The sequence below is a fragment of the Trachurus japonicus genome, chromosome 20, assembly GCF_045865225.1.
Source record: "Trachurus japonicus isolate A0001 chromosome 20, Traja_1.0".
NCBI lineage: Eukaryota > Metazoa > Chordata > Actinopteri > Carangiformes > Carangidae > Trachurus > Trachurus japonicus.
Genome location: NC_140926.1, coordinates 6,523,500 through 6,540,813, shown reverse-complemented (window position 1 = coordinate 6,540,813; position 17,314 = coordinate 6,523,500). Strand labels below are relative to the sequence as shown.

Below are 17,314 nucleotides of genomic sequence, written 5' to 3'. Positions count from 1 at the left end.
TGGATGGGACCGATTGGCCCGCTGCCTGTCTGGCTCGCTGTGGCTCACCCACCCAAGGACTGGCACGGGGGTGAGGGAGGGGGGGACAGGAGGCTGTAGGTGGGAACCAGCCAAGCAGACTCGTGCTGTTGTCGCACAGGAAACCAGACGTTCACAGGATACAATATATGCAGTGCAGAAAACGGTGCAAAATCCTGTCGAACTACAGAATGAGCTCTCTCACTCTGGAAGGTTTCATCATTATTAGGATTTTTTTTTTTTCACTAGAGAAAGAAATAACACAAATAGACACAGCAACCTCTGTGTGTCCTCAGGCGCTCTCCTCTCCCCTAATGGTGTCTAAGTGGGTGCTGTCTTCCCAGGACTTGACCCTGGAATCTCCTCACCTCCACTATTTCACTGTCTGCAGACTCATCCTCGCTGTGCACTCAGCCAGCAGCAGCAGCGCAGCAGATGAGGCAGAGTGTGACCGCCGCCCTTAACTTTGTATCCAGGCTGCTGCTCCGGAGTGCTATTAGCATGCCTCAGCGAGAAAGCAACAGAGACGTGAGCGGTGTTACCCCGGGAACTTTCCCTTCTCCTCTGTCTCACTCTGCTTATTCATTGTACTCGTACAATAGTCTAGACTGCGTGGGCGTGTGCTGACTGTGATTGACTGGCACATCACTGACTCTCCACTGGTTTTGATGCACTATACCTGAGCAGAGGTCTGATGAACGAACGAGAGCATCTGATTCAGGTCAGCTGTGCTACATTTAAAGGAGACATATTATGAAACTTTTCCACAAATTAAAATAGTTTCCAGGTGTCTTAAAGACACGTTTGTGACATGCTTTGGTCAAAATACCTCAAGGATCAAACATCACAGCTCTTTTGATCCTCTCAAAACAGCTCTGTTCAGAACGGATGGTTTCAGTGCCTGTCCCTTTAAATGCAAATTTAACTGTTTGCCCCGCCCCTTCTACTCGTACCAGGTAGGGGTTGTGTTATGCAAATATGAAAACTAGTTACATAATTGGAAGACAACTGAGGGAACAGCTCGTAAAACCACATGGATTTCACATAGGGAGCCTTAAAATTACAGATTTATTTGTCAATTCTCACATTTTGGTGGCCAGAAGGCAAGACAAACACCCAAATATATGTTAAAGAGCCTTCAAAAAGTGATATTTCCATAATATGTCCCCTTTAAAATCAGATTATAAGATGTTATGATAGATTTGTGTTTATTTCATAAAGAAATGCAAAGCAGATAAAGGACAAAATTGAACTTTTCCCTTAGTAAACAATGACTTTAACATAAAGCGAAGTATTTAGCTTTGAATGCTCCTGTACACTACAGTTAGTTTGTCTTTATTGTCTCCCTTGGGAGAAATTCATCGTGGACAGACCAGAGACTCAAGGCGCCATGAACAAAGAGAGAGTCACATGTTGTCAGTATGTGATCACATGTTTCTGTGGGTCTGTGTTTGGTGTCCTAGATACATTATCTGAGACATTGAGTTTCTGTATGAGGAAGTGAAACACTGTCATCAAGCCAATCAACTAAATGTTCGGATCAATGGCATTGATCAGGGAATCCCTGGTCAATGGTGGGACACCGTTTTAAAAAATGGCAGCGATGATGTCCCCCCTGGTGAGCGTAAGGCTTTAGTTTCCACCAGTGTGTACTCAGGGTGATTACCTGCTGCAATCCATGTATGGGTCTGATAGCTGTGGCAGCGCGGATCAGCTAATGATCTCCCCTCCGGTCGGATCAATAGGCTAAAGTGTCACAGAAGGAGGGAGGAAGACGGGGAGGAGAGAGAAAGGAAAAGAAAAGCAGGGAGAGAGTGTGATGGACAGAGACGGCGGAGACGGTGCAGGCGGGAGAAGATGGAGAGGGGCTATTAGCGTGACCTCTCACCTCACGGCTCAATGTTTCAGCGGCGGCGACGCTTGGTCAGAGGGAAGAGGAAGAGGAGAGGGAGAGAGTGCAGCTCTGATCCGGCTGGATGGATGCAGCCAGGTGGCCTCTCCAGCCAGAGAGCTCATCTGTCTCTGCCAGAGGGAGGAAGGAGAACATCTCTGCCTCAGTATCACGGAGAGGCTGCCTTTCTTCCACACGCCAAGCACGACCGACCAGCCGGCCAGCCGGCCGGGGGGCTGCGGCTGCTGCAGCGGCAGAAATAGAAACTCTTCAGTATGGTGATTGCACCGCCGTTTGAGTGGGTGCTACAACACACGCTCCTCGAGTGCCGGGGCAGAGGAACAGCCTGTATTTATAGCATATTTTCACTCCTCAGCGTCGAGTGGACGGATAGGATTGCAGTGATATGATAATAAAGTGTGTAAATGTGTGTGGAGCTCGGCGGGAGTCAAACAAAATGTCACTTCTTCTTTTTTCCGTTTTTTTTTTTTTTTGTCGGTGTATGAGTGAGTCGCAGTGACATTTAATGTTCTCACATTAAAATTAACAACCACAGTAATCACTTTGACTTTAATCTGCTTCAGCTGTTAACTGTGATGTCTTAAGCCTTCGCATTAAAGTATTATAGCTGCGCAGGAAACCCCACCCAACAACCAGCAGGATTGAGACTATAACAGAGAGGATGGTGGGTATTGTGTGTATGTGTGTGTGTGTGTTTCTGCCAGTGTGACTCATGAGAAGTTATCTTCAATTACAGTGTCACGAAGGCCACAGTGGTAAACATGAATCAGAAGCTCTTAAACACACACATACAGACACACACCAAACAGCCTCTTTGTTAAGGAGCCAGCTTCTGTGAGCAATTAATCTGAACTCCAGCGACATTCAACCCCATGTGACCTCATGCACATAGATACGTCTCCGATTCATTTACGATGGCGTCAAGATACTGACTGACTGATTTCCCATCGTTTGCTTTCCTTCGCGCCGTAAACCCGAGTTGCATGAAAGACTCCGGTTGTTCCCAGAACCGCCAAAGTCATCAAAGGCCAAAAAAAAAAAAAACTTGCATCTTGATCCGAGCCGAGATAGCGGTTCTGGGGGTTTAGGGAGAAAACAGTAATTGCATTCACACCACTCTTGCTTTGCTTGTTTTCTCGGCTCTGATGCCGTGAAGGCGCAGGAAGGACCAGTGAGAAGTTGGTGCAGTGAGTTCAGATGACCTTCTCCTCGGCAGAGTGATGTAAGCAGCAGCAGAGACGGCAGATAAAAGAAGGCGCCAAACAAAAGCAGTGAGGAAATATTCAGGCAGTATTTCATCACTTGTTTGTGTTCAGAATCATCACTTTCCATAATGAACAGGCTTGACTTTCAAGTTAGTCATCAGCTAGTTCTTGCACACACACTCACACACACACACACACACACCCCTGTCTGGCAATACTAAGTGGGGTATCTGTGCTGTTACTGTCACCTGCCCTTTTTCCATTGTCACCAACTGTGCAGCGGTAGTAAGAGACAATTGTGTTAAAGCAGTGTTAAAGCAGCTCCATCTGCACCTCGCTGCGCCAAATCACCACCGCCGGCTCTGAAAAGTCTCCTTCCTCTCCACCTCCTGCTTGTTTCGCTGCTTTTTTTTTTGGTCTTTATCTTTTTTTAAAACCATTTAACACAGGAGAAGTCAGTTTCTCCTGGTCTCTTTAAGTCAGCTGGAGTTTGAGTTGTTGCAATTCACAAGTATTACAGGTGAGCTGTGATTTCTTCCACATGCTTATTATTATACAAAGAGAAAAACAGGAGCTGCAGCTTTTTTTTATTATTTCACACCTCTGAAACCGTCAGCGTGGCCCTGACTATACCTGCACCATCTCTATGTGTGCGTGTGAAAACGTGTGTCCTTGGGCTGCTTAGCAAAGAGAGAAGTGGATGCCTTTAGCTTTAGCTCCTCGTTGCAGTGCCGGCCACTCCTATGAAGAGGTCCTGACCGGAAACGTTTCATAAATCTGCGAGCGAGAAGCTTGTTGAGCTTCTAATTAAAACCGTGTCCTCTAGCCGGAGTGGTCCTGCATGCAGACAGGAGTGAATGGGAGGTGACTGTGGGTAATATATGGTCTTTAAGAGTTCTGCAAAGAAGTGCTTCACATATTATGTATCTGAATTTGAAAAACTTCCCATTTTTTGTTACCTGTGGTGAAATTCTCAGTGTTTCTGATGCAACGCTGAGGTAACTGCACCTGCCAGCTGAGGGGTAAAGTAGAGGCCGGTGTGAGGACGGCCCCTGTGGACACATCACCGCGGGGCATCTCTTATTGACACTGCCCCACTTTTACCTAAACCGACTGAAGCGCAGACAGCGACGGCAGAGTTTTAGCTCAGAGGAGTCGTTCAAGGTCAAACCCAGAGACTGCTGCCTCCAGCACAAGACACAGAATAATAACATACAGAATAGAATAGAATATATATGGAATAAAATGAAGAACATTTGCAGGTTGTTATGACTTTTTTTTTTGGCATATGCAGATGTCACCATCATTCGTTTTTCTTGCAGCTGCAGGAAAAGCTGTGTTGTTAAAGGACAATTCCGGGCAAATTAATTTGAGATGGCTACTCAAACATGCACCGAGAAGTTTATTTACTTCAAGCAAGTCAAGAGTTGATATTCCTGTGTTTATGACACAAGCGGGAGCTTCCGACTGCACGTAAACACACCAAATGCGTCAACTTGGGTCTCGCGCAAGACTGAATTAGATCTAGTTTTACAAACATCTTGGCTTGCTTGAAGTAAACAAACTTCTTGGTGCATGTCTGAGTTGAGTGGCCATCTGATGCTGTCTGTGGAAAAAAATTGCGGTTTTGAGGGATGTAAACAGCCTAAGCAGCGGAACTTCAATCCGCTCCCATTCATCGGTGCTGTGGAGATGCGGGGGAACAGACACAACTACGGCAAAACAGGAGCAATTAAAGGGATAGTTCACCCAAAATTGAAATTTCACTCATTATCTACTCACCCTCATGTCGACTAAGGGCTGGGAGAAGTTTCAGAGTCCTCCGTGGCTTCTCTGAGTTACAGGGGGTCTCGGCATTGCAGTGCATGTCCATATAACGGTTGCAAATGGATACCAACTGTCTTCGTAACAAAAAGACACACCGAAAAACATCCAAATACCTCCACGCTGCTCGTATGTAATGTCCGTCTTGTATTGAAGCCCCGAAATGCGAAATTGTCCCGAAAAAAAAAAAAAAAAAGTCTATATTTCAAGCTTGTTTTGTAGCGTTCTCGAAGCTCCCGGTTCGTCAAATTTGGACGAACTGGGAAGAGAAACAAGCTGAAATTTCAATTTTGGGTGAACTATCCCTTTAAACTGAAAATCTTCAGATTCCTTCTTTTAGACCTAAAATGTTAGGAAAATACAGCCCCGAGTTGAATTTGCCCGGAATTGTCCTTTAAGAAGACATTGAGTGAACTGGAGGTTTTTTTAGAAACACCACAATTCGATATCGCAGTGAACAATAATATCATAAAACCACATGATTAAAGGTAAATGATGACTTCTTGTTACCCGGCTAATAATCCAGCTCCTAAATACCTGGGCTTCCTGCTAGCAGAGTGAAAGATGGAGCTTTAGTCACACAGACTTCCTGGAGTTTCTCACTGTCATTACTCCAGCGCTGCTGCTGATTTACTGTACAGGGTGGATTCAATTACCCGTGGCTCTCTGTCAAGCTGCCCCGAGTGAGGAATGGCTCTCATTTCACCTGGACAGTGTTGGCAGCCATCTTAACTGGTTTGGATGAGCATGGCCACAGACAAAGGGGGCGAGGATCCGAAAGAATCAATTAACAGACGCACAGGTAGAGGAGAGATGGAGAAATTCAGATTTATACCATCAACTCATCAGAGAGATTCAGGGCGGTCTTTCCTTTAGAGTTTTTTTTCTACCTTTTGTTTTCCTTTGTTTCATCTGTATAAATACATAAACTACACACCTCACTGCCGCGTTGATTGGTGCTCAGATTTCACCTCCGCAATACAGTATGCATGCGTTTATCATTCGTCGGGGGCCCCTGGTGAAATTAAACGCCTCTCAGACTCGTGCTGGATTCTCGCCAGGGTAAATATTGTTGTGGGCTGTTAGTGATTACACACAATCGTTCCTGAGCTATTAAATTTGCAAAGCGGCTTCCCCCCATAATGCAAACAAAAGCAAAGACTAGAAGAACTTCCGTCTTAATAGTAAACAGGTGCCTGACAGAACTTGCGTCCACACTTTAAAGGGATAGTTCAACATTTTGGAAAACTGTCCCATTGCCATAATCCTATAGTCATAGCAGTAGGTTCGTTACCTTTATTGTCGGTGCAAGCTATTTTTAGAACGGCAGAGCAGAGCCATGAGCTGCTCAGAGCTACGCTATACGGAGGCTAATGGGATTTCTTGGTTTCCCTCATCAAACTCATCAAATACACAATCCAGCAACTCCAAAACGCTCTGGTGGACAAGTTGTGACCTGCACATTCACCACGCTATGAGATAATAACACAACGTTACGAAACAGAGTTGTTTTAGAGGGAAATACATGCAAAACCGCTGATGCACATTGCCTGACAGTTTTTCAGCAAGCAGTCTCTGTATTTGCCTCTAAAACAACTCCTTGTAATGTTCTGTTATTATCTCATAGCGTAGTGAATGTGCAGGTCACAACTTGTCCACCAGAGCGTTTTGGAGTTGTTGGATTGTGTATTTGATGAGTTTGATGAGAGAAACTTTGATAAGGGAAAATTATGGCAATAGGCCAATTTGCCAAAATGTTGAACTATCCCTTTAAAGAATAAAAGATGGCGGCGCTGATCAACTTGCAGAGTGGATCCCACCACCTCTGTATTGTAATGCCACTTCTCATGCTGCTGAACAACCCTCCTCCTGCCCTTGGCGCTGAGTGGCTGCCACGGCAACTCGTTCCCCATTGACTTTGACTCCTGAGGAGCAGCAGAGGAGTGATTCAAAGGAGTCCTCGGCGGGGAGGGTCAGGCGGGACAGAATACAGATCAGGGGGAGCTCCTCTTCGCCTCACTTTTGTCCTTGGAGGAGTGAGAAGGAGAATGGATAAAACTCCAACTGCAGACGCTGTAGAAGTCTTCTGAGTCACTTTGTCGTGTCCACTTCTGTCTGTCACGCTCCTGCTGCTGTTTGTCTAGTTGTAAAACTCTGTGCACATGCAGAATTGCAATTTTGCACCCGACGATAAGCGCCTTTTCTCCCCGTTTTGAGAAATATTGGTGTCCTTCAGCCATGTCCTGATAGGGAAAACAGTTCAATTATCTCAGTATACAGTATTATCTGGATAATTACTGAGGTGAGATAAAGTTGTTGTGTTTACTCAAACGTGTGAATTTGTTTCAGCTTCTGATTTTTCCTCCTTTTTTATCAGACACCACTGATTGGATGTAGCTGTGTTATCTCATCTCTCTCTTTCTCTCCCTCTGTCTCTCTCAGGTAACTACCAGCTCTCTCCGACCGTCAACATGCCACAGGACGACATCGTGATGATCGAAGACGATAGGCCTCCGCTGCTTCCTGCCCACCTCTCCGACCAATCGTCCTCCAGTTCCCACGACGACATGGGCTTCGTGGGAGAGAACCCGGTGCCCTGGATCCACGAGCTGCCCGGTCAGAATGAATGGTGAGGCGCGGCTGAATTATTTAAGACTTGATGGACTTCAGAGAGAGAGGCAGCACGGTGCATGTGTGAGTGTGTCTGTGTGGGTTAGTGTTTGCACTGTGCTGTTCGGTGAAGGTTGAATTCCTGCACTGTCACCGAGTCGTACGGGAAAAACCAGAGCATCAGATCGAATAATTGATGATTTTTATTCAACATCGAAAATGACACAAAGACAGAATTTTATAATATGGGAATGTTTTTATAGCTGCACACACAGCACGAGAACATCTAGAAACTCGAGAACATCTAGAAACGCCAATGCTTTGCACACACACCATAAAATCCATAAAAAATTTGAATAATGAAAATAAACAAAATTAGATTGACCCCAAAATATTGGCATTAATGACAATAAACAAAATAAACAGACATTTCCAACAAAGAAAAGCAAAAATAGCTGCACAAACAATGCACATCAGCTACACAAAAATGACAAATAGGTGAACAAATAAAAAATGGAGTTATATATCTTAGTAGTCTTATAGGAAAATACATTTTCAGTTACTGCAAATTTCCCCATTGCATGATGGTTTTCTTTTTTAGGAATCAGTAAACCATCCTGAGTGCAATAGCAAACAACATTTTATATCACACACTAGTTTGTTATGAGGAACTGCAAATACCTTCAGCTGCAGGGCTGCATCCAGAGTCCCAGAATATGGGTTCAAATCTGGATTTAACTATGCAGGTATGTGGAAAAGCACCTGTGTGTGTCTGTGTGTGTTAAATAATGGATGACCCAGCAGCAGCAGCAGCAGTAGTCAGGCTGTGAGTTAAAAAAAAAAAAAGAAGAAGAACTCTCAGGGACTCCTCCACTTGTACCTCCACAACCCCGAGCACCCGGGGGATTTGAGCGGCCCGCGCTGTCTGCAGACTGCAGCACCTTCATCATACAGTACAGAGCCAGGGCTCATCAACCTTGTCAGAGGACTAAGTCTCTTTAGGGACTTGGAGCAGCTTAACCAGCGGAACCCCTGCAAGACCCCAGGAAGGTTACACACACACATACACATATACACACAAAGAAAAAATCCAGCAGAGTCAAATTGGAGCCATTCTCAGCCCATTTATAAAAATTCTTCCTCTATTGAAAAACTTGCCTCTTAACACCAGGAAGTTCTTTTTTTTTTTTTTTTACTGTTCACACACTTAACAGCACAATCACACACACTTGAAATTGCAGATGGCATTTCCTGTATAATTGCAGTGTTCAGGAACAGGAAATCAAAAAGACAAGACGTTCAATCACCGAGTCGGCGTCTGCTCTGTGACTGACGGCAGGTCGCGCCTCCCATGTTGTTTTTGTTTTCTGTTTATCACTTTTATAAAAGATGCTCTGCTGCTTTGTGATTGGCAGGTTGAGGTCACATGGATGTAACGGCATTGCAGCAACACAACCACAGACCTGAAGCAGTTTGGGTGGAGCGTCGGCTGCCGCAAATAGAGATGCTCGCTTTATTTCTTTCTTTTTTTAGTATTTTTACCTCCGTTTCCCCAGAGACAGACACTCTCTCTCTCTCTCTCTCTCTCTCTCTCTCTCCCTCTCCCCCATTTATTATGAATGAGTAGTTTTGTGATGTCAGAGGTTTGTCGTAGTGGATCGGGTCTACAGCGTACGGCTGATCTCCTCACACACTCCTCAGCTACAGGCCCAACAAACACACACAAACATGCACATACACGCACACGCACGCATACACACACACACGTGCATGTCCTGTGCCACACAAAGTAGACGCGTGCTACACACACTGCCTTGGGTTATTGTGAATAATTCATGACACACACACACACTCAAATGCTAACAGCTGCTTACTGTAAATGCACCGAGTGTGTACTGTATCTCCATTGTGACTCATATAATTTTTTCTTTTCTTTTTTCTTTTCAAATGCCTTGAACATCCCACCACACACACACATACTGTACATACACACATTTTTGCATGGCTATCTTTGTGAGGACACTCATTGACATAATGTATTCCCTAGCTATTACCCTAACCTTAACCATCCAAAGCAAATGCCTAACCTTAACCATTACTCTTAACCTAACTTAAACCTAATTATAGTAACCTAGTTATTATAAAGTCTTAACCCTCAAACGTGAGAACCGGCCAAAATGTCCTCACACTGATGGTTTAAAACTCAAACTGGTCCTCACATGTATAGCTAAGTACATATGCACACACACAGATACACACACACACTAGCATTAAGCGGCACACTGAGCCAGCAGCAGATGTGGGTCATCCAGACTCAGATGTATTGGAGCTGTTACTTTTAAATGAAGCTCTTGCACCAGTGCAGCCTGTAAGTCTTGAATATGTATCGTGCAGAGCTGTGAGCGTCTCACCTCTGTCCTCCAGTGTTACCCAGCCTTCCCTTCCCTCATGGGAGACGCCACAGCTACACACCTGGAGTGAATACACAACACACAGTGTAAAATGACCGGTCGGCTCGTGAAACCATCGTCATTCACACTCTTCATTCTCCTCGTGTCCTTTCGTGACCTGGTCGACTTTAACAATCCTAAATTTCCTCTTCCTCTTTCACTTCTCTTTTTTATTTCCCTTAGTTATTTCTCTTCCTCTTCTTCTGTATCCAAGCGTGTTCGCACAGAGCTGCGAGCCAGTTGGCTTTTCAAATTAATTTCATCTTGGCTTACTTCTCCGTATTAATGCGAGGGCAATCAAAAGGTCACTCCAACATCTGGGAGTGATTATTATAACATAAAGAGCAACTAATGTAAACAAAAATCAATTAAACACACCCTGCTTACCTCTCTTTTCCTCTTTCTTCTTATCCTACTCCAATTTCAATCTCATATAATGTTCTAAAATTACATTCCTCTGTGATAGTTTCCCTTTGTTTTTTATTCTCCTCCTCAGCAGGTTTCCAACCAGCGACTCAGCCCACGTGTTACTGTGTTAATGTGTAGGCCCCCGAGATGAATGGTTGTTTTGGAGGCAGAAATCCCATCTCACACAAGACACATAACTTGACCTAGTTTTTTTTTTTTCCTTCTTTTTCTTCTTTTTCTCGACATCCCCAGCCAATATCTAATGGGTGTGTGCTCTGTGTTCGCTCCCATTTGTTCATGTTTTACCGTGTGAAGACATTCGCCTGTTTTGCCTTTTCTTGTATATATCCTACAACCTGCCCCGCTGTTATGAACCATTGTTGCGCCGCGTGAGCTTTACAGGCCTCGAGTGGATGTAAAAAGGCAGCTATAAATATTACAAACCAATACCTTTATCTCTGGTAAAGTAATGTACATAATATATCTGAGGTTTTATTTGCTGCTGCTGTATTACAGACTGTTTTATTGCTATTATTAATAAGACGTCCTCTTCTTTTCATCAGCTAGGTGCTGCTAGTGTGTGGAGAAACTTCTTGAGGTGCATTAGATTAAACCTGCTGCTTTGATGCTGCACAGTGTGCCGGGGTGAGTGTGTGTGTGTGTGTGTGTGTGTGTGTGGATGTGGTTCAGGGAAGTGATAGAAACCAGCCTGTGTCTTCTGTCAGGTCTCACTGTGTAAATAAAGACTGTAAATTATTTCTTTGCATATCTGCGCTAAGTTCATTTGAACACGGCGTCCTGGCCCGTCACATTAATTCCCTCGGCGGTGTCTGCACTCCCTCCCTCATTAGTTTGTATCTGGAGCCAAACAGGAAGGGCCACGTCACAGTGATTTACAGTGAAACAGATAAGAGACACCGGGCGATGTAGCGGCTTTGCGGAATAACTTGGATAAATAAAATAGATGAAAGTTTTCTTTTTCTTTTTTTCTTCCTGTGAGGAATGCGAAGAGCCAGGGAAGACGATTTAGTGAACGATCAGATCATGGCGGCGCCCACGCTGTAGCACGCAGGTTCACCAGAGAGGAGGAGGAGGGAGAAGTTCCTCCTCTGCACCTGGTTTCCATCCCAGCAGTTGATGGAGTGCAGTTGCAGGGTGGGTCTGTCCTCTGCTCTATAACTGCATGGTTAGTGGACAAATAACAGAATAACGAATGGACGTCAGAAATCACAGATCCTCCTCCATGAAAGTGTCATTTCACAATGTTCAGTTCTGCAGAGCTGCACTGAGACTGAATGAAACACTTGGGACCGTTTTTTACCTTCTGTTTTAGCTGCTCAGCATCACCGCCCACGCCTGCATTAATATTTCACTTTTCCCTCCACTGTGTCCCCACGCGGTGGTTGTTCCAATCCTAACGGAGACGCTTTTTGACTTTGTCCTTCAGATTTAAAGAACTGCTTTTAAGAGTATTATTGGCAGGCTCTCACCACAGTGGAGCAGCATCTAAACAAGACGTAACAATAAGTGCCTGAGCTCGGGAAAAAGTTAGTAAGAGCCGAGCGAGCGTGGAGCGTAAAGCTGCTGAAGCAGAGCAGCTCCACTCTGAAGATGAGGCTGTCAGAGGCGGTGAACGTCTCTCCTAGCAACAACAACAGGTCCTGTCTACTTCCTGGTGCTGCTTTAACAGTGTTTTATCATCCCCACAGTGTTGTGCATTTCCCCCCTCATGCAGCAGCTCCTTGTAATTTGTATAATGCACATTAAAACCATCTGCCTTTGTGACCTCGGTAATAATAATATTTAAAAAATGCAACAGGTCATGCATGAAGATGTAATTCCATGTAATTACAACTTACTATAAAACTCCTTTCACTGCAGCTCTTTAAGGTGGTCGCTGCCTGCTCTTGTAATTACACAGCACTGTACAAACAGAGGTTTACAGTTATCCCACATAATGACTGTACATTGTGGAAGGTTTTAGTCGTGGTCTCGTAAATGTTTTCGATGATTCGACTTTAAATGAGAAGAAGTGAGGAACGTCATTGTTCTGGAAAATGTGAGAGAGGAGAGGACGGTACATCCTGTCTCAGTGGCGCTTTTTCTAAGTCATGGACACTCAGGTGAGAGTGTGGTGAGTTAGTTAGGTGGCTCTGTAATGCAGGAATACGCCGGTCAGTGTGGGAGGGGGTGTCAGGGTGTTATCCACATCGTTATGCAACATGACTGGGAGCAGAGAACAAACTACTGAGCAGTCACCACCAACCTGTTATCAGACCAGCCTGGGTTCAGTCTCATACCTGCAGGAGGGAGGGGGGGCGGCTGCTGCTACAATCAGATAATGGCCACTTACTGTAATAACGTGTAATTAATGTGGCACAATTTGATTGATTAAATTGTTTGAAGGTTTATTGGAAACCCAAAGGTTTCATTCTCCAATTCTTTTTTTTGGTAGAATTTTTAAATGAATTAAATTATGGGGTTAACAAGAAGTACTAATTATTATTTTTTAGATTATCAGTATTAAAAAAAGGAAATTATTACATATCACCATATCACTCCCTCCCCCAGTGTAACTGAGCCTCTGAAAATCTTTTTCTACAGAAAATTGTCACTTCCTAAACCTGAATGAGTCCAGAGCAAGAAAAAAACACACAATGGTTTTATGTTTCAAATAAAAATGTCATTTGAATAGCTTGTCTGCATGATTACCATGCTGTTGACAGACATAGTTGATATCGGCATTGGTGTCAGTGAACAAGGCCTGTTTATAAATGGCAGAGGGACGGCCCCCTTCCCACTGTACCTTTTATACATTTAGATGAAAAACATGAATATATGAAGCTGTGTATATTTGAATAGCTTAGTATTGAATGCACAATAACAAGCTATGTTTATACATGATACTGGCCCTAGTTTAATATAATACACAATTTTTTTATATATTAGGGGTCATCTCTCCATCAGTTTGGGGGTCCTTGGCCTGCCTTGCTCTATATGTTGAAACACCTGCACACACAGAGCTGCTGTAGGGAGAAAAATACTCTCCCCGCCCTGGACCACTAGGGGCAGCGTCAGTCCTGATGACAGAGGATAGTTGTCAATTCTCATTAAGGTGAGAGAGAAGTGAGTCGGACAGAGAGAGAGGGAGAGAAAACTAGACTGTGTCCTTCTCTGTCTTTGTGAGATGTCACAGGTGGATATATCATTTCCCAGGCAGCTCTGACACAGTCTGTCAACCAGCAGAGATGGAAAAGGACTCCAGACAAACACACAAACACACACACACACGGCGCTGCACAGACGCACTCAGTCTCACGAGTGTTTAGATACACATTGGCTGGTAAACAATTTCACAAATTAACATATAAAGTGGAAAAAGGTCCACGTAGACGCGAACAAACAAACTTCCGAGCTAACATTGCAGGCAGGCTGCCTACTTCAGTCGACTCCCTAATAGTCTCTATCATCAGGAATGTAACTAAGAATCACAAGTGCACTGTTAAGCATGTGTTTTGCCCATCAAGCTATCAGCATAAGTGCATATAAATGCAAACAGCCCTGTGGTGCATATACACACATCACCGGACCGATCTCACACGTCCATTAAAGTTAGGAAGTCATTTTAACAGTATGCAGCAAACACACACACACACACAATTCTTTTCCTTTAAATGCTAATAGTGGCCTCTTTCTTTATGAATATTTACCACGTCTCAGCGGTGCACCGTTACTACAAGCGTGTCATACATGCTCTCATCCCTGTGCTCACCTTGACTCTGCTTACCTACAGCTTCTCGGGTTGTGTACTCTGTGTGCGTCTGCCCTACGCTGCCTCATTGTGACAGGGTGCAGGCGAGCCGCAGCATGAATGATGCCAAAGCTATCTCCACACACACACACACACAGATACAGACACAGAAGTATCTCCTCTCCTGGCGCTTGTCAGTCGAGCTGCTCTCCCACTCAGCAGGCTGGAGAAGTATCCACCAGCACCAGGCAGGGAGTGAAGGAACTGGCTGACGGACACATGGAGGTCTTAATTGATCTGGTTCTCTCTCTGCAACTATATCACAGATAAAATGCTGCTTGTTTGTGGGTGCAGTACTAATAATAACTCATGGTTAAAGGGATAGTTCAACATTTTGGCAAATTGGCCCATTGCCATAATCACTATAGTTATAGCAGTAGGTTCGTTACCTTTATTTGTCGGTGCAAGCTATTTTTAGAACGGCCGAGCAGAGCCGTGAGCTGCTCAGAGCTACACTACAGAGGCTCATGGGATTTCTTGGTTTCCCTCATCAAACTCATCAAATACACAATCCAACAACTCCAAAACGCTCTAGTTTTTCAGAAAGCAGTCTCTGTATTTACCTCTAAAACAACTCTGTCTGGTAACGTTGTGTTATTATCTCATAGCGTGGTGAATGTGCAGGTCACAACTTGTCCACCAGAGCATTTTGGAGTTGTTGGATTGTGTATTTGATGAGTTTGATGAGGGAAACCAAGAAATCCCATGAGCCTCCCTAGCATAGCTCTGAGCAGCTCGCGGCTCTGCTCCGCCGTTCTAAAAATAACTTACACTGACAAATAAAGGTAACGAACCTACTGCTATGACTATAGCGATTATGGCAATGGGTCAATTTGCCAAAATGTTGAACTATCCCTTTAAGAACATCAATGAAAGAAGAGATCGTCCCTTTCATGACAGATTTCAACCGTCTAGTGTCCGGTGGTTCACCTGCCTCTGCACCTACTGACCCTGCAGAGCTCGAAGCTACTGTATGATTGGAGGCAACTCCAAGCTCCGTTGTCCAGCTTCGCTTTTCATGTGGTTTCCCCCACAATTGCCCCTCTCCAACCCTCAGACGACCCACTTCCGCAGCACCTTCACCCAGCGCTGCTCTCCACCTCCTGACCCCTCTCTGCTGCGTTGGAGCTAATGCACAGAACCCCCCGCTAGTCAATCAAACTCTGGAGCTGCACTTTTCTGAGAAACAGGACACTTTAGGACTTATTTCTGTACCTCTTCTTCGGGGTCGTTTTTTTTTTTTAACAAGGGTAAGAAGCTCTGGGATTTGGGGTGAAAGAGGAAAAGGAAGTTAAGGGAGGAGAAAAAGAAGTCAGCAGGGTCAATTGTGAGCACAGTGGGCTTTTAGCACACGCCACTTAGCAACAAGGCCAATGTGCAGTTTGACACATTTAACTTCCTGCGAGGGACACGGGAGACGGGAACAAGTTGATGTAAAATGCAAGTTAACGCTGTGGATTCGCCTGTGAGCAATCCTCAGGCTGGTTAATTTTAGATGATGGGAGGACTTCTGAACGCGGAGGAAAGCGTCTGCTGCTGCGAATGGTGGAAATTGCTTTTAAACACTGTTTAAAGAAGGAGAGATGAGAGAATGTATTATCCAAATGGACTGGGCCCACTATTAAAAACAGGCCGGAGGCGTGCATGAGATGGATGGGCTGCGGAAGAAATTGTGCCACTCTGCAGATTATCTAACTTCTCTGGAAGGCGGTCACATGGTCAAACAATTTCTTATATAATCTGTCAAATATTATTTTTTATTGAGATTGTGAATATAAAGCGAGCGGCTGAGTGGTCGTCTGCATCCGGTTCGGGGTCTCGGCCTCACGCACTCGAAGTTCCTTTTCTTTTCTGCTACGAGACGAAGAATCATGAGCGACTCTCAAAGCAGTATCTCATTACAACAAGCATTCCTATGGGGAAATTAATAGCCAGTACAGAGTGAATAGGAGATATGTAATTGAGTGCTGTATTTCTATTAATGGACCGTACAAGCTGTGAATCTTTGTGTGGCAGCTTTAAGTAGACCAGAAGATTAATACTAGCCCTGCAATGCCTTTGATACTCTTAAGTAGCACACGTATTTCATAGTGAAAGCACCACAAAAGGCTTGTATTCTTACTTTTAAATTGCTCTAAATTAATAGTGGAATATCTAATTCAATTAAAGACATATGAAACCTTAGCTGGAGGTTCATGTCGGTAGGAATGGCCACTTTAAAAAGGGCGGGAGGCAGCGATGTAGGGCGAAGGTCAGCAAGTAGGTCTGGACTCTGGCCAAGATCTTTTTTTTTTTCAATCCATTAGATGATGGACCAGAACATATATTCATTTCATTTTCATCAAAGGCTAATTAATACAAGAAATTGGCTCCACTGTGACATATCATACGTTTGACTGACTGACTGACATTTGTCAAGGTCGATGTGAGATCTGGAACTTTCTGTCAGAGCTGAACCAGAATAAAAGCTGCTGGTGATGATGATACTGCACATTATTTTGTAGGCAACATGGCCAGACAGGAAGTGATTCTGTGCCCGGTTGTTTGTCATTGTCACTTGCAACATGGATTGATGTGTAATGAGCGTTATCCAGGTGGGGGTGTGTAGACTTTTTTTTTTTTGCTTGTGTCACCATTCACTGACCACCGGTGTGCAGGCGGGTCACAGCCACATCTTTAATTTGTCATGGTTGCTTAGACCTGAGGTGTTGAGAAGTTTGGACAGCAAGGTAACACAATGGGCTGTTTCTCTTCATGTTAGCCTGGGCGTTCAGACTCTGTGTGAACCACAGTAAAGCAGAGTCCGTGTTAAAACGGGCAGCAGCTTAAACTAACACGTCCCACGTCCGACTGGGTGAATTTGCACCACCGCTGGGCCGTCCCTCTGAACTTCCCTCAGACTGCCCACAGGTTTCTCACCCTTTTTTTTTTTGCAAATTCTGCTTCATCCCAACTGCTTGGCTCCGAAATTGCACTCACGTATCTGCCAACTCACTGTCGGTACCTGTGTGACAGGTGCTGTGCAGGATCCCACCTGCTGGGGCCTCGCTCGCTTTTCCTCTATGTTCTACATGTG

General features: G+C 44.6%; 1 protein-coding gene across 6 annotated transcripts in view; it reads left to right on the top strand.

Annotated features, from left to right (window-relative positions):
- Positions 1–17,314, top strand: part of LOC146966280 (partitioning defective 3 homolog) — a 372,282-nt gene that overhangs the window by 227,593 nt on the left and 127,375 nt on the right. For all 6 annotated transcript variants that reach the window (XM_085762582.1, XM_085762580.1, XM_085762578.1 and 3 more), the window contains exon 16: positions 7,402–7,588. In XM_085762582.1, the coding sequence (XP_085618708.1) occupies positions 7,402–7,588 (187 nt within the window). The remainder of the gene's footprint in view (positions 1–7,401; positions 7,589–17,314) is intronic.